General features: G+C 41.3%; 1 protein-coding gene across 2 annotated transcripts in view; it reads right to left on the reverse strand.

Moving 5' to 3' along the window:
* Positions 1-20933, reverse strand: part of LOC120022602 (mothers against decapentaplegic homolog 4-like) — a 32101-nt gene extending 11168 nt beyond the window's left edge. For both annotated transcript variants that reach the window (XM_038966575.1, XM_038966574.1), the window contains exon 1: positions 20697-20933. In XM_038966575.1, coding sequence (XP_038822503.1) covers positions 20697-20933 — 237 coding nt within the window. The remainder of the gene's footprint in view (positions 1-20696) is intronic.
* Positions 20934-21274: the final 341 nt, after the last annotated feature.

The following is a 21274-nucleotide window of genomic DNA, read 5'->3' on the forward strand; positions in this document are numbered from 1 at the left end:
AAGGAAAAACACATTACTATCTTAAAAAAAGGCCATAAAAAATATTTACAAGTCAAAGAAGAAAATACAATTTCTGAATTTAAGCAGGAATATGATATTTTACTTTTGAAGAGAGCCAACAACTACAGGTTAAACTCAAATAATGCATACTATTTAATGGCAAATAAACCTGGTAAACACCTCGCTGCCCCCACAAAATGAATACACGCCAAACCAAAAGATAAGGATAAAAATGCTTTAATTAGAAAGAATAACGCTATTAATATATATTTTTTAAGCTTCTATGAAACTCGATATGAATCAGAATTAAATAACAGTTGGACTAATCCTAGAGCCTTCTTTGACCCAATAACCCTGAAGCAACTATCAGCAGACAAAAAATAATCACCCAAAAATAAATATTAGACACTGTTAACACAATCGCGCAAAGAAAAGAACAAGGTATGGACAGTAGGGATGCGCGATATATCGTTGAACACATCGGAACTGGACGATATTAGCTAAAAATGCCAACATCGGTATTGGCCCAATGTTTAGTTTAACGCTGATGTGCAAAACCGATGTCAAAGCTGATGATCATACCTATAACGTAGGTACATGACGTAATGACGCCACGTAAAATGTTGCACTACATGTGCAACACAGAATTCCTAACCTAGCCCACAATGTCTGCTGTGTGGATCGAGCAGTCAACAAGTCGAGCAGTCATTTGAAAGCGTAAGAACATTTCAGCGAGACAACTCAAAGGCGAAATCCATTAATACCAAGATAATGGAATTCATCGCCCTTGACAATCAACTGTTCTCTGTCGTCTGTGATGTTTGCTTTCGCCGACTGGTCGAGCACCAGTACACACTACCAAGTGCGCTATTTTTCAGATGTTGCCCTACTGAAGTTACACAGTAATAGCATCACTGCTATTAGCTTCACGACTGACATTTGGACCAGCGATATCAGACCCATGAGAATGCTGAGTCTGACAGCACAGTGGGTCGTCGAGGATTTCGTACTGAGGAAAGTCGTCATACCGCTACTGCCATTTCAATGGCATTTAAGAAAATGTTTGAAACTTGGAAACATGAATACACTAGCTAGCTCCATTCGAACAACTGACTCGAGAAATAAGCTCATCAACTGTGCCTGCAGCAGACGTGATACCCACTGTCATGGCATTGAAACGCATGCTCAACAAAACTGCCGACACAGGCTGTGAACAAGCGATTCGGTGGCATTCTCTCTTTAATGTGTCGCCACCATGCTCGATGTTACGTACAAGGACCGCTACTTCGATGCAGACAAGAAACAGGGTTTACGTGAAATGCTACATACACAGTTGGACAAGATGGAAACGGACACAGTGACAGTGCGCACCGAGGAAGAGAGGCCACGGACAGACAGAGCTGAAACTTCACTGCTTGACATGTATGATGAAGTCCTGGTTGAGAATGAAACAACTGAAAAAATGAACAACGAAACAGCACAGAAAGTAAGTGAAAGAAATAGGTTTTGATTATGTTTTACTGGTAATGGAGACATACGTACATGCCAACAAAATAACTTTTTGGTCAGTGTGCTGTGTGTGTAACCTTTATTTAACTAGGCATGTCAGTTAAGAACAAATTCTTATTTACAATGACGGCCTACCCCGGCCAAACCCAGACAACGCTGGGCTAATTGTGCGCCGCCCTATGGGATTCCCAATCACAGCCGGATGTGATACAGCCTGGCTTCGAACCAGGGACTGTAGTGGCGCCTCTTGCACTGAGATGCAGTGCCTTAGACCGCTGTGTTCATGTGCGTGTGTTAACTATTTAACCGTACTAGAATGCTTAACTTCTTTGGGGTACCCCCCTTCTTCTCAATTTCCGCCTAAAGACATACCCTAATCTAACTGCCTGTAGCTCAGGCCCAGAAGCAAGGATATGCATATTCTTGGTATCATTTGAAAGGAAACACTCTGAATTTTGTGGAAATGTGAAGTGAATGTAGGAGAATATAACACAATAGATCTGGTAGAAGAAAATACAAGGAAATGAACATACGTTTTCTGTTTTTTATTGTTGCTGCATCATCTTTCAAATGACCAAGAACAGCCAAACATACAGATAGGCTGCTGTGGATGATTTGAATGAAGAACATAAGATGGTAACAATAGCTGAGCAAAGTTTTAGACAGATAACTTAAAAAATGAGCGAGCTACATGACATTGAGCATGAAGTTACCCAGGTGTCCCACACAAATGTACCCAAATGTACCCAAGTGTCCGAATTGGTACAGTGATACATTTTGAAGGAAAGAACTATATACAAAATACATAAATGCTATTCTAACACCCCCCCCCCCCCTTCAAAAAAAAATATATAAATATTTATATATGAGAAGAAAAAAAATGTTAATAATAATAAAGAAACAAATAACAAGGGTAACTATTTACACATTTTCTATTTACAATATTGTGAAGACCCTCAGTCCTCTACACAATATTGTGCTGCTGGTGCCATGGCCCATAGCAGTCTCTTTCTGCTGTAAAGCAGAGGCTTACTGAACAGGTGGTGCATGTGATGGGGCATTTCCTGTGACAAAGGGCACAACGACGTCTCCCTACTGTGCCCTTTTTGCCCTGAGAAACATTCATGCCTGCAGAGATGAATCTGGGCAGGTGAACACCACTGGTTGGAGCAGAAGGGACAGAAGGTGCTGCAGTGGACTTGCTGTAGCTAGCAAGCTCCTGGATGAGCAGCTCCCTGAAGGCTAGCTGTGAGATGGGGGGCTGTCCACAGCTCTTGGCCATTTCCTTCTGGAGGATGAAGAAATTCACCAAAGCAATGTCAATGAAATGATAGAAAAATGTCTTGTACCATTTCATGGTCTTGTGGAGAACATTGTAGTATCCTATCAGCGCATCTGACAGGTCCACACCTCCCATGCCCTTGTTGTAGTCCTTCACAGCAGCTGGGATTGGGACATTTTTTGTGGTCCATGCCCCGGCACCGTCCTTCACACGCCTGACGACGTGATCTCCACTGAAGGACTTGTGGATACTGGAACACATGACCACCTCTCTGGTATCCATCCACTTCACAAACAGCAGGCCATCTTCACGGATCCATCGCATGGTACCCCGCTCAGCCCGCTTAGGCATGTCATTCACCTTTGTCTTTGGAAATCCCACCCTGTTGGTACGAATGGTGCCACAAGCCTACACCTCCCGCTTCCTCAGCTCTGTAAACAGGGTAGGGCTTGTGTAGAAGTTGTCCACAAACAGTTTGTAGCCCTTCCCCAGCAGTTGAAAATCCAATAACTCCATAACGGAATCATAACTAAGTCCATTACCGGTAGCAAAACTGTTTTTCCCCTCATAAACAAAAAAATTGCAAGTGTAGGCACACACAGAATCAGCCAAAACAAACAGTTTGTAACCCCATTTGGTTGGTTTGTTACGCATGTATTGTTTAACGCTGATTCTGGCCTTTGAGGCTACCATCCTCTCATCGATGGACAGGTTCTGGGCGGGCTGAAAATAGGTCTTGCAGGCCTCAACGATGCTGGGGTAGAGAGGTTTGATTTTGCAGAGCCTATCAAACCTTGGTGTGCCTCTCTTCTTGTCATTCTCCCCATCAACTTCTGGGTCACTGATGTGAAGCGCCCGTGAGATAGTCAGAAACCTTTTACAAGACATGACAGTCATGGGGAAAGGCAGTTGATAGAGAGCTGACGTTTTCCAGTAGTCCCTTAGAGTTTTCAACTTCACCAGACCCATGTAAATGACCATTGAAAAGTAGCAGAAAAGGTCTGACATGGAAATGGTCTTCCATGCCTCTTTCTTTCCTGCCTGCTTCTTAGCCCCGTACTTATTGGTGTTCGACACCAGGGAATCAACAACTGACGAGGTGAAAAACAGTTGAAAAAGTTGAAGGGGGCTGTACTTTGCAGTCATGTCTAGTTGAGGTCCTGGCTGCCTTTTGGGTCTAAAAACGAGTGGACTTGGTTCCACATCATCTTCTAACACAGAGTGCCAATGACCCTCTGGCACTCTGTCTGCAGATTTCTCTCTTCCCCACCTCCGCTTCTTTGTCACTGACTTCACACCTCTAGATGGCCGGGTAGGTGTGGAGCCGGAGACAGCGGGGGTCCGGCTGGATGAACCAGCTTCAGAGGGAGATGGACACCTAGACATTGGCGGCTCATAATCAGAATCACTGCCACTGTGAAAGATTTTAAAAATCAGTAACAATACTTTCACGTATGAGACCTGTATCAACACGTAAAATAAACAGATACATATAGAGTACAGGGAACATAATCACTATGGTGGAGTGCTGTTCCATTCCATGTTTATGTAAAATAAATTAAAAATATATATCTCACACACGCACGCACGCACGCACGCACGCGCGCGCACGCACACACACACACACACACACACACACACACACACACACACACACACACACACACACACAGTATAGCCAATGTGTACTTTACACATTTCATTACAGATTATATCTTTATATATTGCAAATAATATAAGAAAATCTTTTTTTTTAAATCTAAAAATAATAATATTTGATATTATTAATTTCAAACCATGACATTAGCATTAGAACTTACCAATCCAGCATGGCATCCTCGCCATGCAGAAACATGTCTTCCGCCTGTGAGTCAAAACTAGCTTCGCTGAAAGATTAATCTTCCTGAAGCAACTCGGTCTCGCTGTCTCTATCAATTTCCTCTATAATTTGGGTTAAATCTGTATACCTAGACTTTGTTTTAGCTTTTCCTGATTTATTTGCCATAATTTAAATATATAAACCTGTTGAAAATGCTATTGAATATGTACTGCTATGCGTAACACTCGTGGCTCCGTCAAGTAGGATTTGCAATGGCGAATGAACCTCTTTTACGCCAGAGTTTACGACAAAGGCTGGTCTTCAAATGTATAACCATTACATATTGCCGTTTACCTCAGCTCATTGGCTATCTTCCAAGCTAGATTTCAAGATGATCAGTGGTCATTGGCCAAAATACAGTCATCCTACCATTGGTGCGCAATGAGGTCATTGATTGGTGTCTTCAAATCGGTTTGTTTCGGTCAATACATCCCGGGAAAAGAACCATCAAGTATGGTTGTGTTAGTAACAACCAGAGGACTGCAATGAAACCAACCATGACTGGATAAACGTTTGTTTAGTGTGTGTAATTACCACGAACGCTTCATCCAAAGTTGAGTGAGACGGAAATCACGACGCAAGCGGTTTACAAATGTTTCGTGTTAGGCTATAAAAATAGATTTTATCAAACAAAACGAACATTCACTGTGTAGTTAGGACACTTGGCATTGCCACCAGAGGAAGATCTTCAATGGTAAGCGATTTATTTTATTGTTATTTCTGACTTTCGTGACGCTAATGCTTGGTTGGAAAATGCTAGTAATACTTGTGTGTGCGGGGCGCCGTCCTCAGAAAATCGCATGTTTGCTTTCGCAGGAATGCCTTTTTGAAATCTGACACAGCGGCTGGATTAACAAGACGTTCATCTTTTAAATGATGTAAGATACATGTATTTACAAGAATGTTTAATATAACGAATGGTGTATTTAGAATGTTAGCTCTCTGCAGTTTCACCGGATGTTGGCTTGGTGGGACGTTAGCGTCTCACCTACCCTAGAGAAGTTAAAAGGCCGCTAAAATTTTTAATATTGGTTATCGGTTTCGGGTTTTTTGGCAAGGAAAATATCGGATATCGGTATCGGCCAAAAATGTAATATCGGTGCATCACTAATGGCCAGCTTTCCCATAGAATTTTATTTGACATTCTGGGACAAAGTAGTGACCCTATTTAGTCAAATGACGACACACATGTCACTCAGTTCAGTGCTTCCGAGTTCCATGTATCAAACAGTTATTTCAGTTATATTAAAACCAGGAAAATCCGTGGAGCCCTCTGCAGATTACAAACTCATAAATGTAATAATTGTGACAATAAAATAATAATAAGACTTGTAAGCAACAGAATGGCAAAAGTCTTATCAGACTTGATTCATATTAATCAAACAGGGTTTATTAAAAAAAGACAAACAAATATAATAACATGTTTCAGTATAATACAATACGTTAAAAAACAAGATGTAGATTCATCAATAACGGCTGTTAATCCCGAAAAGGCTTCGGAAGCCTTCAACTTTCCAGCTGAAATAATAAATGTTGTGAAAATATTATCTAAATATCCTAAAGCAAAAATATACACAAATAATACATTATCTGATGAATCTGCTTTAGAAAGGGGCACAAGACAGAGATGTCCCCTCTACCCTCTCCTGTTTGCACTGGAAATTGAATCACTTGCAGACAAATTTTTACAAGCGTAATCAGTATTGGTAAACATTAATATAAACTAAACTTATTTGCAGACAATCTCCTGATATACCTGACTAATATTGAAAACGCAATGCCCCTAAAATACTCTAAAATCTCAGTATATAAAATTGACATAGAAAAAATTGAAATAATGGCAATAGGAAAAAGACAATGAATAACTCATGATCTACAGCAATCGTTCAAGTGGACCACAAAAAATATAAAATACTTCGGTTGCTTAATAAGTCACAACAAAACCAAAAATATATCAAGTTAACTTTATCCCATTACTCAACCACATGAAAGCAGATCTATTTAAATGGAACAATCTTACCATAAATCTTACTGGTAGAATAAGCATCTTTAGAATGGCATGGCTCCCAAAGTTTCTATATTATAAAATGTATACTCGGTCACTTTATATGGGGATATAAAACTCATAGAATAAAAAGGAAAGTTTTACATCTCCTTAAGTCTGATGGTGGTTTTAACTTTCCAGACTTGGAATTGTATCAACTCGCCACCCAAGGCTTTTACTTGCGATATATTGTTAAGTGCACTAAAGAGGAACAATGGGTACATATTGAAGATGCACATCCCCAGAATCTTTCCACATGTCTATTTTCAAAAGATAAAGCTAAGAACATTAACAATTTCATAGTTAAGAACACTATAACAATATGGAAGAAAATTAAACAGATTCTACAAGAACTAATAACACTCCTTAAAAACACACCACTATGGAACAATTCTTGGATAGCTTTTCAGAATTCAGCGATAAATTGGCCCACATGGAAAAGTAAAGTAAAGTCAAATAAATGTATTTCCATGACAGAATCAAAAAGCCCTTTTGGACTGACCAATGTAGACATTTTCAAATACATGCAACTTAAAAGTTTTATATCACAAAATATCGGCACAAGATGGAGGTAGAGTTGGAACATAACTAACGAAAGTACAGTTAACTAAAATGTATGCTTAATCCAGTATAAACGAATGTATAGAACCTATTATACATGAGACAAAATGCATAAATTCTACAGCACAACGGCAGAGTCATGTCTTAAGTGTAAAACGAACAGTGACTCAGTGATTCATGCCTTCTGGGAGTGCTCTAAAGTCCAAAAGTTATGGGTGGAGTTAGAAAGTTGGCTGTCAGAAGTTTTACAATGTAAATGTACTTTTAATCTGTCTATCCGCATATTTCAAGGTATGTCATATGAGGGCACGGTAGATAACCAGTGAGTTGGACCATACTTTTCTCATCAATCATGTTGAAAGAACATTTACTTAAAAATTGGAAATCAAGTGATCCTCCATCGTTGGGACGGTGGAGGAATCAAATGCATTATTGTTAGAATATTGAAAGTGTGTGGGCGACAGAGAAGGGCAGAGTGGTGCAGTTTGAGGCCATGTGGCATAGAGTCTTGCAGGCGATCTGGAGATGGATGCGGTGGGAACATGTGGGTCTGGGCAGGTGTGATGTTGATGTGTGTTTGTCTGTGTATGTTTATTTAGTTTGAAAAATGTGATAAAATGTTATAAATACAACAACAAAAAGTTGAACATGTGCTCTTTAAGACAGAATGTTAAAATTAGGTGAATTTTTTTGTAATTTTTTTTTAAACAAAAGTACACTACCTAAAAGGCACTCTACTGGTGGAATGACCCAACTGTCGAAAATAAATAAATATTCCTGTACAATATAACAGCATGTTTTAATCAATAGGCGATGTGGTTATATTTCATATCGTTTAACACTGTGAAAATAAATATGATTAAATATTAAACGGATGTGAAAATATACTGTCTGTCATGCTGATTGAAGCAAAGATTGAACCTCATAAACTTTCATGAGGTTTCTATGGAAGAGGAATAGAGACATTAGAGACACAAGAGACTTTAATCTGTTTATACAGGCCTGGGCTAAATTATAGAGGTTACCGGGGATGCTGATGTAGCGGACTCATGGTCTCGTGATGAGGTAGCCCTGCCTGGGACTTCAAAAGTGTCACCCTCACCCTTGGTCTAATGGTCAAGACATTGTTTGGATCCTGACTGTGACAATAGCACCAAATTGTGGGACAGTCTCTTGTGGAGGAGGTGGTTTAAGGGAGGTGAATGTAGCGGACATGAGTCAGACACATGGTCTCGTAATGCGGTAGCACTGCCTGCGACTTCCAAATAGGTGTCACACTTGGTCTAACAGTCAAGACATTGGTTTCTCCCTGGGTTCAGATCCTGCCTGTGACACTGGCTTCTCCCATTACAAATCAGGGCACCTTCATACGCAGTGAAAATCTGAACATATAAATATTTGTCAAATTGTTTGTGTAGAGAACTTTTCAGGGTTCCTCCAAGGGTCAATGTATAATTCACACCCTGCACTAAGTCTCATGTATTGTGTGATGATGTCACTTTTGCTCTGCTACTACAGCTGCTGGTGTCAATACTGTTCTGACTGTACCTGGAATCAGCAGGGGAAACGGTGTGTGTGGCAGGAAGATGAATTATGTGTGAAAATGGGTGTGGTGGTGGGGGGTGAATTTGTACAGTATTTAATGTGTGTGTGAGTGCCTGCGTGCGGTCATGCATGCGTGTGTGTGTGTGACAGAGAAAGAGAGACAGAGAAGGGTAGAGTGGGTGACAGAAAGAGAGACAGAGACAGATAAGGGGAGAGTGGGTGACAGAAAGAAAGAGAGAGAGACAGAGAAAGGGAGAGTGGGTGGCAGAAAGAAAGAGAGAGAGACAGAGAAAGGGAGAGTGGGTGACAGAAAGAAAGAGAGAGACAGAGAAAGGGAGAGTGGGTGACAGAAAGAAAGAGAGAGAGACAGAGAAAGGGAGAGTGGGTGACAGAAAGACAGAGAGAGAGACAGAGAAGGGGAGAGTGGGTGACAGAAAGAGAGACAGAGAAGGGGAGAGTGGGTGACAGAAAGAGAGACAGAGAAGGGGAGAGTGGGTGACAGAAAGAGAGACAGAGAGAGACAGAGAAGGGGAGAGTGGGTGACAGAAAGAAAGAGAGAGAGACAGAGAAGGGGAGAGTGGGTGACAGAAAGAGAGACAGAGAGAGACAGAGAAGGGGAGAGTGGGTGACAGAAAGAGAGACAGAGAGACGTGGGTGACAGAAAGAGACAGAGAGAAAGACAGAGAAGGGGAGAGGGTGACAGAAAGAGAGAGAGACAGAGAAGGGGAGAGTGGGTGACAGAAAGAGAGACAGAGAAGGGGAGAGTGGGTGACAGAAAGAGAGGATATGGATCTACATGTGACTGTGAGCAAAGTCCTTAGACATTTGAAGCCTGATCTAGTCCACAGCTATGTCTCTACAGCTCCCCCTCTCACTCCCTATTTCGCTCTCTCTCGCTCTCTCCCCTCCCTCTCTTGTTGGGGAGAAGGTCACAGAAGGTGGGACATGATGTCTTCACTCAGCAGTGAGGATTTATTCTGCCAGGGCGTATTGAATTAACTACCTCTCTCTAGTTCCACCATGGGTGTGCGCGCACACACACACACGCACACACATATAGTATACACAAACACACAAACCACAAACCTAACCCTAACCACACACCCTCAGATTGGCCCGGCCCCTTTCCTGTGTCTCAGACAAAACAACTTGCACAGCCCCTCCAGCCCTCCTCTCCCTCCTCCTATGGGGAACTCCCTAAAGCATTCAATTTCAATTCAATTCAAGGGGCTTTATTGGCATGGGAAACATATGTTAACATTGCCAAAGCAAGTGAAGTAGATAATATACAAAAGTGAAATAAACAATAAAAATGAACAGTAAACATTACACTCATAGAAGTTCCAAAATAATAAAGACATTACAAATGTCATATTATGTATATATACAGTGTTGTAACGATGTGCAAATGGTTAAAGTACAAAAGGGAAAATATATAAACATAAATATGGGTTGTATTTAAAATGGTGTTTGTTCCTCACTGGTTGCCCTTTTCTTGTGGCAACAGGTCACAAATTTGCTGCTGTGATGGCACACTGTGGTATTTCACCCAGTAGATATGGGAGTTTATCAAAATCGGGTTTGTTTTCAAATTCTTTGTGGATCTGTGTAATCTGAGGGAAATATGTGTCTCTAATATGGTCATACATTTGGCAGGAGGTTAGGAAGTTCAGTTTCCACCTAATTTTGTGGGCAGTGTGTACATAGCCTGTCTTCTCTTGAGAGCCAGGTCTGCCTAAGGCGGCCTTTCTCAATAGCAAGGCTATGCTCACTGAGTCTGTACATAGTCAAAGCTTTCCTTAAGTTTGGGTCAGTCACAGTGATCAGGTATTCTGCCAATGTGTACTCTCTGTTTAGGACCAAATAGCATTCTAGTTTGCTCAGTTTTTTTGTTCATTCTTTCCATGTGTCAAGTAATTATCTTTTTGTTTTCTCATGATTTGGTTGGGTCTAATTGTGTTGCTGTCCTGGGGCTCTGTGGGGTCTGTTTGTGTTTGTGAACAGAGCCCCAGGACCAGCTTGCTTAGGGGACTCTTCTCCGGGTTCATCTCTCTGTAGGTGATGGCTTTGTTATGGAAGGTTTCGGAATCGCTTCCTTTTAGGTGGTTGTAGAATTAAACGGCTCTTTTCTGGATTTTGATAATTAGCGGGTATCGGCCTAATTCTTTTCTGCATGCATTATTTGCTGTTTTACGTTGTGCATTCTCTCTCTTGACATGCAAAACTTGACTGTGTGCTTCTCTGTTGACAGTACATGTGGTACTGGCCACCACTCAGGCTTCAATGTACCCACAAGTGTATTATTATGTTTTTTTTTTAGCTAAAGCTGTTAGCAACTTTGTAGCATTAGCATCACCAATAACCAAACAGCCTCAACCACCATTGTAGATAGGATTCTCGTTTGCAATACTGAGGTGTTAGCTGCTATTAGCAAGTATGCCTTTGTCTCACTACTATAGCACTAGCCACATTAGCTAAACCTGTCTGTTAGCTAGTACTTTAAGTGTTTACTGTAAGTAGTGAGACTTCCAGCTGTCAGTAACTCTACAGCGTTAGCCTCATTGAGTACAGTCAGCTGCCTAGTAACTTTGCAGCATTAGCCACCATTAGCAAGGCTTAAGTAAGTGAAACCTCATAGCATCCGCATAAATTAGAAACTCCTCATTTGACTGTTGCCATGTAACATTAGCCAACATTCTTTACAGGCATAGTCTATGAAAGAGGTTTCCATGTAGCCTATCGTCATATAAATCATTGAGAAATGTCCATGTCTTTCAGCATAATATCTCCAACATGTGTTTGGCAGCAAATGCTTGACAAAAACCTAGGCCTAACTCTCAAAAGAGAAAACCAGGGCAACAGCGGCAAGGAAAAATTCCCTACAGTAGGTAGGAAGAAACCTTGAGAGATTTCACATTAGGCTACATATGACCATGTGGCATGACATACATAAATGGTCTATTTATGTATTGCTCAGTTTATTAAACTCAAGTTAAATAATCGGCTCTGTCACACCCTGATCTGTTTTACCTGTCTTGTGCTTGTCTCCACCCCCCACCAGGTGTCTCCCATTCCCTCCCTTTATCCCGAGTACTTATACCTGCATTTTCTGTTGGTCTGTTGCCCGTTTGTCTTGTCTTGTCAAGTCTTTCCAGCGTGTTCTCCCATATTCCAGTATCTCTAGTTTCTGTTTTCTAGTCCTCCCAGTTCTGACCATTCTGCCTGCCCTGACCCTAAGCCTGCCTGCCATTCTGTCCCTGTTTTACGTTGTCTTGGATTACCGACCTCTGCCTGCCCTGGACCTGCCGTTTGCCTGCCCCCTGTTTGTAATACACATCTGGAATTCGACCTGTCTGCATCTGGGTCTTATCCTGAGTCGTGTTAGCCTCCTCATATCGCACATTGTTAAAGACAAGTTTCAAATTAAATCATAATACAAGATTGAGGTTTACTGTATTTTTTACACTTTGCCCAATGCATTTGCACTGTGAAAATGCCTTTCTCTGTGATATTACATTTACATTTTTGTCATTTAGCAGATGTTCTTATCCAGAGCAACTTGCAGGATCAATAGGCCTGTACTGTGTACTACTTACCTTTCTCTATGTATGCTATAGGTGACCCATCTGCAGGTGTCAATATACAGTGCCTTTAGAAAGTATTCATACCCCTTGACTTATTCCATGATTTGTTGTATTACAGCCAGAATTCAAAATGTATTTCATTTTATTTTATTTTTTATCAACACACAATACCCCATAATGACAAAGTGAAAACATGTTTTTAGTTTTTTTGCACATTTATTGAAAATGAAATAATGCCTGGGCGATATGGACAAAATATCATATCATGATATTTTTCACATTTTTGAACTTTTGGAGGTATTTGACAGTATTTTATGTTTTTGAATAATAAAAGTTCTAAATATGCTTTCTGAGTAGTTCATGACCCCTAGGTTGGCAACACATAAATTATAAGTGATTTCCTGCCACGAACTCGTCACAAATTCGGATACCTCCTTCGCTTCGACCTGTTATTTCGTCCAGTTGTTTTCGAAGTCTGATTTTGTTTTATTTTGTTCATAAGTGTTTGTGTCAACACCTGCTATCAACTAGCCAGCTAGCTAGCTAGGTTGCAATGGAGCCTGCTTCGCCTGGAATAGCTAACAAACGTTTCCAGCGCTGTAGAAGCTGTGTTTATTACGCTCTTGTCCGGGACAATATGGACAATCAGGAGTTCCAATGCGGCAATTGTTTGCTTGCGGAGGATTATAGGAATAAGGTGGCTATCCTTAGCAAGCAAATTTCAATTCTGCGCAAACTTTCTCATTCTCAACACCTGTGGCTGGATGCCGCTCGGGCCTGATGGATGTATCCCTGCCTTGTCATCTGTCCCTATCCGAATGGCCTGTGCTACCTGGAGCCTGCCTGTCAAGGAAGTCGTCTCCACCTGCTTCTCATCCTCCATCTTGTAGCGGAGTAAACGGAGAACAGCAAGAGGATTGTTCCAATCAGCGCAGGTCCCATGTCACAAGTAACGTGGAAATCAAAGGCAGTGGCATGCTGCTAAGTGAACTGGAATGTCTGCAAGAGGTCCGGAGAAGATTTTCATGAGGAATAGTTTCCCTGTCACACCCTGATCTATTTCACCTGTCTTTGTGCTTGTCTCCACCCCCCTCCAGGTGTTGCCCACCTGCACCATTATCCCCTGTGTATTTATACCCGTGTTCTCGTTTCCAGTTCGTCTTGTCTCGTCAAGCCTACCAACGTTTTTCCTGTACTCCTGTTGTTTTCTCTCTAGTCCCTGTTTTCTAGTTTTCCCTGTTTTTTACCATTCTGCCTGCCGTGACCCTGAGCCTGCCATTCTGTACATTTCAGACTCTGCTCTGGATTACCGACCTCTGCCTGTCCTTGACCTGTTGTTTGCATGCTCCCTGTTTTTGTAATAAACTTCTGTTACTTTGAACTGTCTGCATCTGTGTCTTATCCTGAGGTCTGATATTCACAGCCCTGCTGCCTGATCTACCTGCGTTTTCATCGCTGGGACTGCCTGTGTCTGCGACGGCTGAGCTGACTCCAACTATGCTGACTCCAGCAGCGGCTTTGTCGTCGAGTTCAGCTCCTTTCCGTCTCTCTGGATCTGACGGGGCACTGCCTGCTGTGGGAGGTCTGGACCTATCGCCAGGAGCTGCGGGCGTATGCTATCCTGCTTCTTGTGGGCCCGTGAAAGGTTCCACTAATGTGAGGGGTAGGAATGGGCAGATTTCCCCCATCCCCTTCTCCGGCCGTTGTATTGGGCAGTTCAATGGCGAGAAACATCTCAGTACCTGGAGTAAAAACTGAGTACAGGACATCAATAAGATGCGCCCAGACATTTTAAACCTGCAGCAGGAAATTCTGTCGATCATAGTTCATGTGGGATTCAATGACATTATGAATGGGTCTATACTTGACACCAACAAACGCACCATAATATCTGGCCCTCTACTCTCCCTAAATCATGGCATTGAACATTTCAGTAGACTTTTAGCCCTCCACAACTGGCTACGTGACTATTGCAACTCTGAGGGTGTAACATTTATTGACAATTTCGATACCTTCTGGAAACAAAGCTTGTTTTCCACCTCAATCTTTTGGGTTCTTGGATCGTTTCACAGCATTAAAAGGCTGCGCTGAGACAATGATTATCAATGACCCAAGCCCAGCTCAGTTAATCCCTACCATTGTGTCGCTGAGTTGTCATAATGCTTCAGAAAATGTACACTACCATTCAAAAGTTTGGGGTCACTTAGAAATGTCCTTGTTTTCCATGAAAACATACATGAAATGAGTTGCAAAATGAATAGGAAATATAGTCAAGACGTTGAAAAGGTTATAAATAATGACTTATAATTGAAAAAACAATTGTGTCCTTCAAACTTTGCTTTCATCAAAGAATCCTCCATTTGCAGCAATTACAGCCTTGCAGACCTTTGGCATTCTAGTTGTCAATTTGTTGAGGTAATCTGAAGAGATTTCACCCCATGCTTCCTGAAGCACCTCCCACAATTTGGATTGGCTTGATGGGCACTTCTCACGTACCATACGGTCAAGCTGCTCTCACAACAGAGCAACAGGGTTGAGATCTGGTGACTGTGCTGGCCACTCCATTATAGACAGAATACCAGCTGACTGCTTCTTCCCTAAATAGTTATTGCATAATTTGGAGCTGTGCTTTGCGTCATTGTCCTGTTGTAAGAGGAACTTGGCTCCAATTAAGCGCCGTCCACAGAGTATGGCATGGCGTTGCAAAATGGGAGTGATAGCCTTCCTTCTTCAAGATCCCTTTTACCCTGTACGAATCTCCCACTTTACCACCACCAAAGCACCCCCAGACTAGAGGTTGTGGTTCTATTATGATTTTTCAATGCCGATACCGATACCGATTATTGGAGGACCCAAAAAAGCCGATACCGATTAATCGGCCGATTTAAAAAAAAATGTATTTGTAATAATGACAATTACAACAATACTGAATGAACACTTATTTTAACTTAATATAATACATCAATAAAATCAATTTAGCCTCAAATAAATAATGAAACATGTTCAATTTGGTTTAAATAATGCAAAAACAAAGTGTTGGAGAAGAAAGTAAAACTGCAATATGTGTCATGTAAGAAAGCTAATGTTTAAGTTCCTTGCTCAGAACATGAGAACATATGAAAGCTGGTGGTTCCTTTTAACATGAGTCATCAATATTCCCAGGTAAGAAGTTTTAGGTTGTAGTTATTATAGGAATTATAGGACTATTTCTCGCTATACGATTTGTATTTCATTTACCTTTGACTATTGGATGTTCTTATAGGCACTTTAGTATTGCCAGTGTAACAGAAGAGCTTCCATCCCTCTCCTTGCTGCTACCTGGGCTCGAACCAGGAACACATCGACAACAGCCACCCTCGAAGCAGCGTTACCCATGCAGAGCAAGGGGAACAACTACTCCAAGTCTCAGAGCGAGTGACGTTTGAAACGCTATTAGCGCGCACCCCGCTAACTAGCTAGCCATTTCACATCGGTTACACCAGCCTAATCTCGGGAGTTGATAGGCTTGAAATCATAAACAGCTGCTGGCAAAACGCACGAAAATGCTGTTTGAATGAATGCTTACGAGCCTGCTGGTGCCTACCATCGCTCAGTCAGACTGCTCTATCAAATCATAGACTTAATTATAACATAATAACACACAGAAATACGAGCAGTAGGTCATTAATATGGTCGAATCCGGAAACTATCATCTCGAAAACAAAACGTTTTTTCTTCCAGTGAAATATGGAACCGTTCCGTATTTTATCTAACGGGTGGCATCCATAAGTCTAAATATTCCTGTTACATTGCACAACCTTCAATGTTATGTCATAATTCCGTAAAATTCTGGCAAATTAGTTCGCAATGAGCCAGGCGGCCCAAACTGTTGCATATACCCTGACTCTGCGTGCAATGAATGCAAGAGAAGTGACACAATTTCACCTGGTTAATATTGGCTGCTAACCTGGATTTCTTTTAGCTAAATATGCAGGTTTAAAAATATATACTTCTGTGTATTGATTTTAAGAAAGGCATTGACGTTTATGGTTAGGTACACGTTGGAGCAACGACAGTCCTTTTTCGCGAATGCGCACTGCATCGATTATATGCAACACAGGACACGCTAGATAAACTAGTAATATCATCAACCATGTGTAGTTATAACTAGTGGTTATGATTGATAGCTAGCAACTTACCTTGGCTTCTTACTGCATTCGTGTAACAGGCGGGCTCCTCGTGAGGCAGGTGGTTAGAGCGTTGGACTAGTTAACCGTAAGGTTGCAAGATTGAATCCCTGAGCTGACAAGGTAAAAATCTGTCGTTCTGCCCCTGAACAAGGCAGTTAACCCACTGTTCCTAGCCCGTCATTGAAAATAAGAATGTGTTCTTAACTGACTTGCCTAGTTTTAAATAAAGGTGTAAAAAAATATATATAAAATCGGCAAAATCGGCATCCAAAATTACCTATTTCCGATTGTTATGAAAACTTGAAATCGGCCCTAATTAATCGGCCATTCCGATTAATCGGTCGACCTCTACCCCAGACCCTCACATTGCCTCCACCATGCGTGACAGACGGCGTCAAGCACTCATCCAGCATCTTTTCATTTTTTCTGCGTCTCACGAATGTTCTTCTTTGTGATCCGAACACCTCAAACTTAGATTAATCTGTCTATAACACTATAACACAGCTGCCAGTTGAGGACTTGTGAGGCATCTGTTTCTCAAACTAGACACTCTAATGTACTTGTCCTCTTGCTCAGTTGTGCACCGGTGCCTCCCACTCCTCTTTCTATTCTGGTTAGAGCCAGTTTGCGCTGTTCTGTGAAGGGAGTAGTACACAGCGTTATACGAGATCTTCAATTTCTTAGCAATTTCTCGCATGGAATAGCCTTCATTTCTCAGAACAAGAATAGACTGACGAGTTTCAGAAGAAAGTTCTTTGTTTCTAGCCATTTTGAGCCTGCAATCGAACACACAAATGCTGATGCTCCAGATACTCAACTAGTCTAAAGAAGGCCTATTTTATTGCTTCTTTAATCAGAACAACAGTTTTCAGCTGTGCTAATATAATTGCAAAAGGGTTTTCTAATGATCAATTATCCTTTTAAAATGATAATCCAAGTTTATCTAACACAACGTGCCATTGGAACATAGGAGTGATGGTTGCTGATAATTGTCCATAAAAAATCTGCCGTTTCCAGATACAACAGTAATTTACAACATTAACAATGTCTACACTGTATTTCTGATCAATTTGATGTTATTTTAATGGACAAAAAATGTGCTTTTCTTATAAAAACAAGGACATTTCTAAGTGACCCCAAACTTTTGATCGGTAGTGTACATTATACCAGAGGTGTTGGAAAACACAATGTAAGTAACCTGCCTTGGCAGCAGCTAATGAGTATCCTTAATAAATACAAATACAAAATGGGTTTTTCTCCATTTATACTGTTAAATCCAAACAAATATAATTTTCAGCATTTTCATCCATTTCTGCACTTTTATTATAATTTCCATACTGTGCCACACAGCATGATGTGGGCAAGAAAATCTAGTTAATTGGTGAACTGTTGGAATCATGGAAATATAATGATTATTCTAATTCTAGAGTTGGAATATAGTGGGCAGCACTTTGAATACATTGTTTTTTGTCATGTGTTAGGATTTATGTTTATGCACTATAGCCCGCTAGCATATTGTTTGAAGATGAATATTGTTTTGTTACACACACACACACAAACAATACAGATGTGTGTGTGTGTAGGTGTGTAAAGACTGACCAACATTGAGTGACAGGCCATAAAAGCTGTGGTCAATCTGGAGAGGGGAGGGGTGCATATCTCTAAGCCAACCAGGGAGGGTAGGGCACTGGACAATACCATATTAGGAACTGTTTCAGTGTAGAATCGACAGACACAAGACGGATCTAATCTACCCAACAACCAGATGTGGACAGAAGAGAGCACTAAGGGACTTGGACAAGTCCGGGTGCCATCATAGGCTGGGCAAAGTCTAAACCGCGCTCAGCCTCTACTGTGATAGGCCAACAGACGCGTTGGAACTACGTCATCACGGTATAAGAACAGCTGTTTACGTACTTCCTGCCAGTTCCCTGTTTTACCATGCGTGGTGACACAGCGAACCCGTATATAAGAAAATTGCATTTACCATTTATCGCTTGAGTTTAATTAAAATACTTAAAATATATTCTGTGACTCTAAATCACATTTTGTCCTGATACCAGATTTGAACTGACGCAAATCTCTGTCACATGTTAACGAATTAATAAGTGAGTGAGAAATTATTGTCAGGGTAGGGACCAAAGTGTTGGTCAGTGTTTCCAGGTGACCCTAATTATATGTTACATTACATGTTTTCCTACTTCATGAAGCTAGCCAACATATTCATGCTTTGCCTATTCCTCTCTGATAAGATGCCATTGCACAAACATGCTTATCTAGACCTAGATCAGCACTGGTACCCGGCAGTATTACGTAACAGACTATGTTTGCTCTGACTCACATTTAGCAAGCTAGCTAGCCATCTAACTAGTGATTAGCATTAGCGGATAACACAAATTATTTTAGCAACCTTGCTAAGAAAAGACAAATAGCAAACAGGAGTTTGCAGACAATAAGATACACAAACTAATAGTGTACAGTAATTATAGAACGCTTATGGAAAGCAGCATGTCACCAACATTTTTGCATCCATCCATGGGGAATAAACGTCAAGAAAGTGCTTGTGACTCCGTGGTCGAGCAACTGCTCTCTCCTTGAGGGACAGGAGGCAGGGCTTAGTGTGGTTAGGAGAGAGATGACTGAAGTAGAAAATGGCGTAAACTATCGAATTGGACATTTCACATGCCAGAGTTGAGCATCACATTTAACAAACCAAACACTGAAATACCAAGTAAAAACTCAAACCGGTCCGTGCGACAATACCGGTATATAGTCAAATACGGTATACCGCCCAGCCCTAAATTAAATACAGAAGTATCTCATTTACATAAGTATTCACACAACTGAGTCAATACTAGTGGTTAGAGCGTTGGTCCAGTAACCGAAAGTTTGCTGGATCGAATCCCAGAGCTGACAAGGCAAACATCTGTCGTTCTTCCCCTGAGCAAGGCAGTTAACCCATTGTTCCCTGGGCGCCGAAGACGTGGATATCGATTAAAGCAGCCCCCCGCACCTCTCTGATTCAGAGGGGTTGGGTTAAATGCGAAAGACACATTTCAGTTGAAGGCATTCAGTTGTAGAACTGACTAGGTATCGCTCTTTCCCTAAACTTATTGACTCAATACATTTCAGCTTTTAATAATAAAATATTATTCAAATGTAATAACAAATGTAATAACAATGAGCACAAGGTTGTCATCCACTTATAAGCCTGCATGTATAATATGTTGCTGTTACATTTCATGTTAACATGATTTACTGTATCTTTAGACCCTAGTAGTGAACCTATTATAACATACATGTATGGCCTACACTACAGTGTCTGCTGTTATGTATCAAGTAGTGAGCATTCTGACATTTCACATCTCCTGTCCGGCAATGCTCACAATACATAGGTCCCTAGTGCCAAAATATTTGTAAAAATAAATAAATAAAACATAATTCTATTTGGACATTATGGGGTATCGTGTGTAGGCCAGTGACAAAACATCTCAATTTAATAAATTTTAAATTCCGGCTGTAACAAAACAAAATGTGGAAAATATATAATTTATCCTTTAGACTTTGCACAATGCTTTTGCACTATGAATATGTCTATATAGTATAAATTGTATATTGTGTATTCATTCATGTACACTGAGGGTACAAAACATGCTCTTTCTGTGACATAGACTGACCAGGTAAAAGCTATGATCCCTTATTGATCTCACCTGTTAAATCCACTTCAATCAGTGTAGATGAAGGAGACAATTGAGACATGGATTGTGTATGTGTGTCATTCAGAGGGTGAATTGGCAAGAGAAAAGATTTAAGTGCCTTTGAACGGGATATGGTAGGTAGTATGTGCCAGGCGCACCAGTGTGTCAAGAACTGCAACGCTGCTGGGTTTTTCACGCTCAACAGTTTCCCAAGTGTATCAAGAATGGTCCACCAACCAAAGGACATCCAGCCAACTTGACACAACTGTGGGGAGCATTGGAGTCAACATGGGCCAGCATCCCTATGGAACGCTTTCGACATCTTGTAGAGTCCATGGCCTGTTGAATTGAGGCTGTTCTGAGGGCAAAAGGGGGTGCAACTCAAAATGAGGAAGTCCCTCTCTTTTTACTACTGTATGACCCACCTGCAGGCGTCCGTCCAGGGTCCTCTGGATGGTGACACACTTGCTGGGGTGCACACCGTTGGTGGTGATGGCGGTGATGAGCGAGTCCAGCTCGTCCTTCTTCTCCTTGAGCTTCTTCACCAGGCTCTCGATGGCACGCTTGGCGAAACCCTCATTCTCACCACCCTGCCGGTGGCACATGAGGCTGTGCACGATGCTCAGGCAGGCGTCATTGCTGCTGGGGGCGTTTACCGACATGATGCTGCCGAGGGAGGGAGGATGGAGAGGTCAGTGATTGGCATAATGATAACCCTTTACATATATTAATTACACTTGTCATAAAGGTTCAGGTGCATGTAAAATGACACTGTCTTGTCACTTGACATTCAGTTGTTATGCCATGGTAATGACAACATTGTGATAATGTTATGGCATACAAAATATGCCATATATGCCATAATATGCCAATATATCAAAATAGTGTCCTACATTAGGACTTCATAACTCCTTCATAACCCATACTGCATTCATAAGAACAGACATGAGTGCACACCATTAGCGCATACAGACACACACACAAAACGGAGGGAAGTTGTGTA

This window comes from Salvelinus namaycush, chromosome 27 (genome assembly GCF_016432855.1).
Source record: "Salvelinus namaycush isolate Seneca chromosome 27, SaNama_1.0, whole genome shotgun sequence".
NCBI lineage: Eukaryota > Metazoa > Chordata > Actinopteri > Salmoniformes > Salmonidae > Salvelinus > Salvelinus namaycush.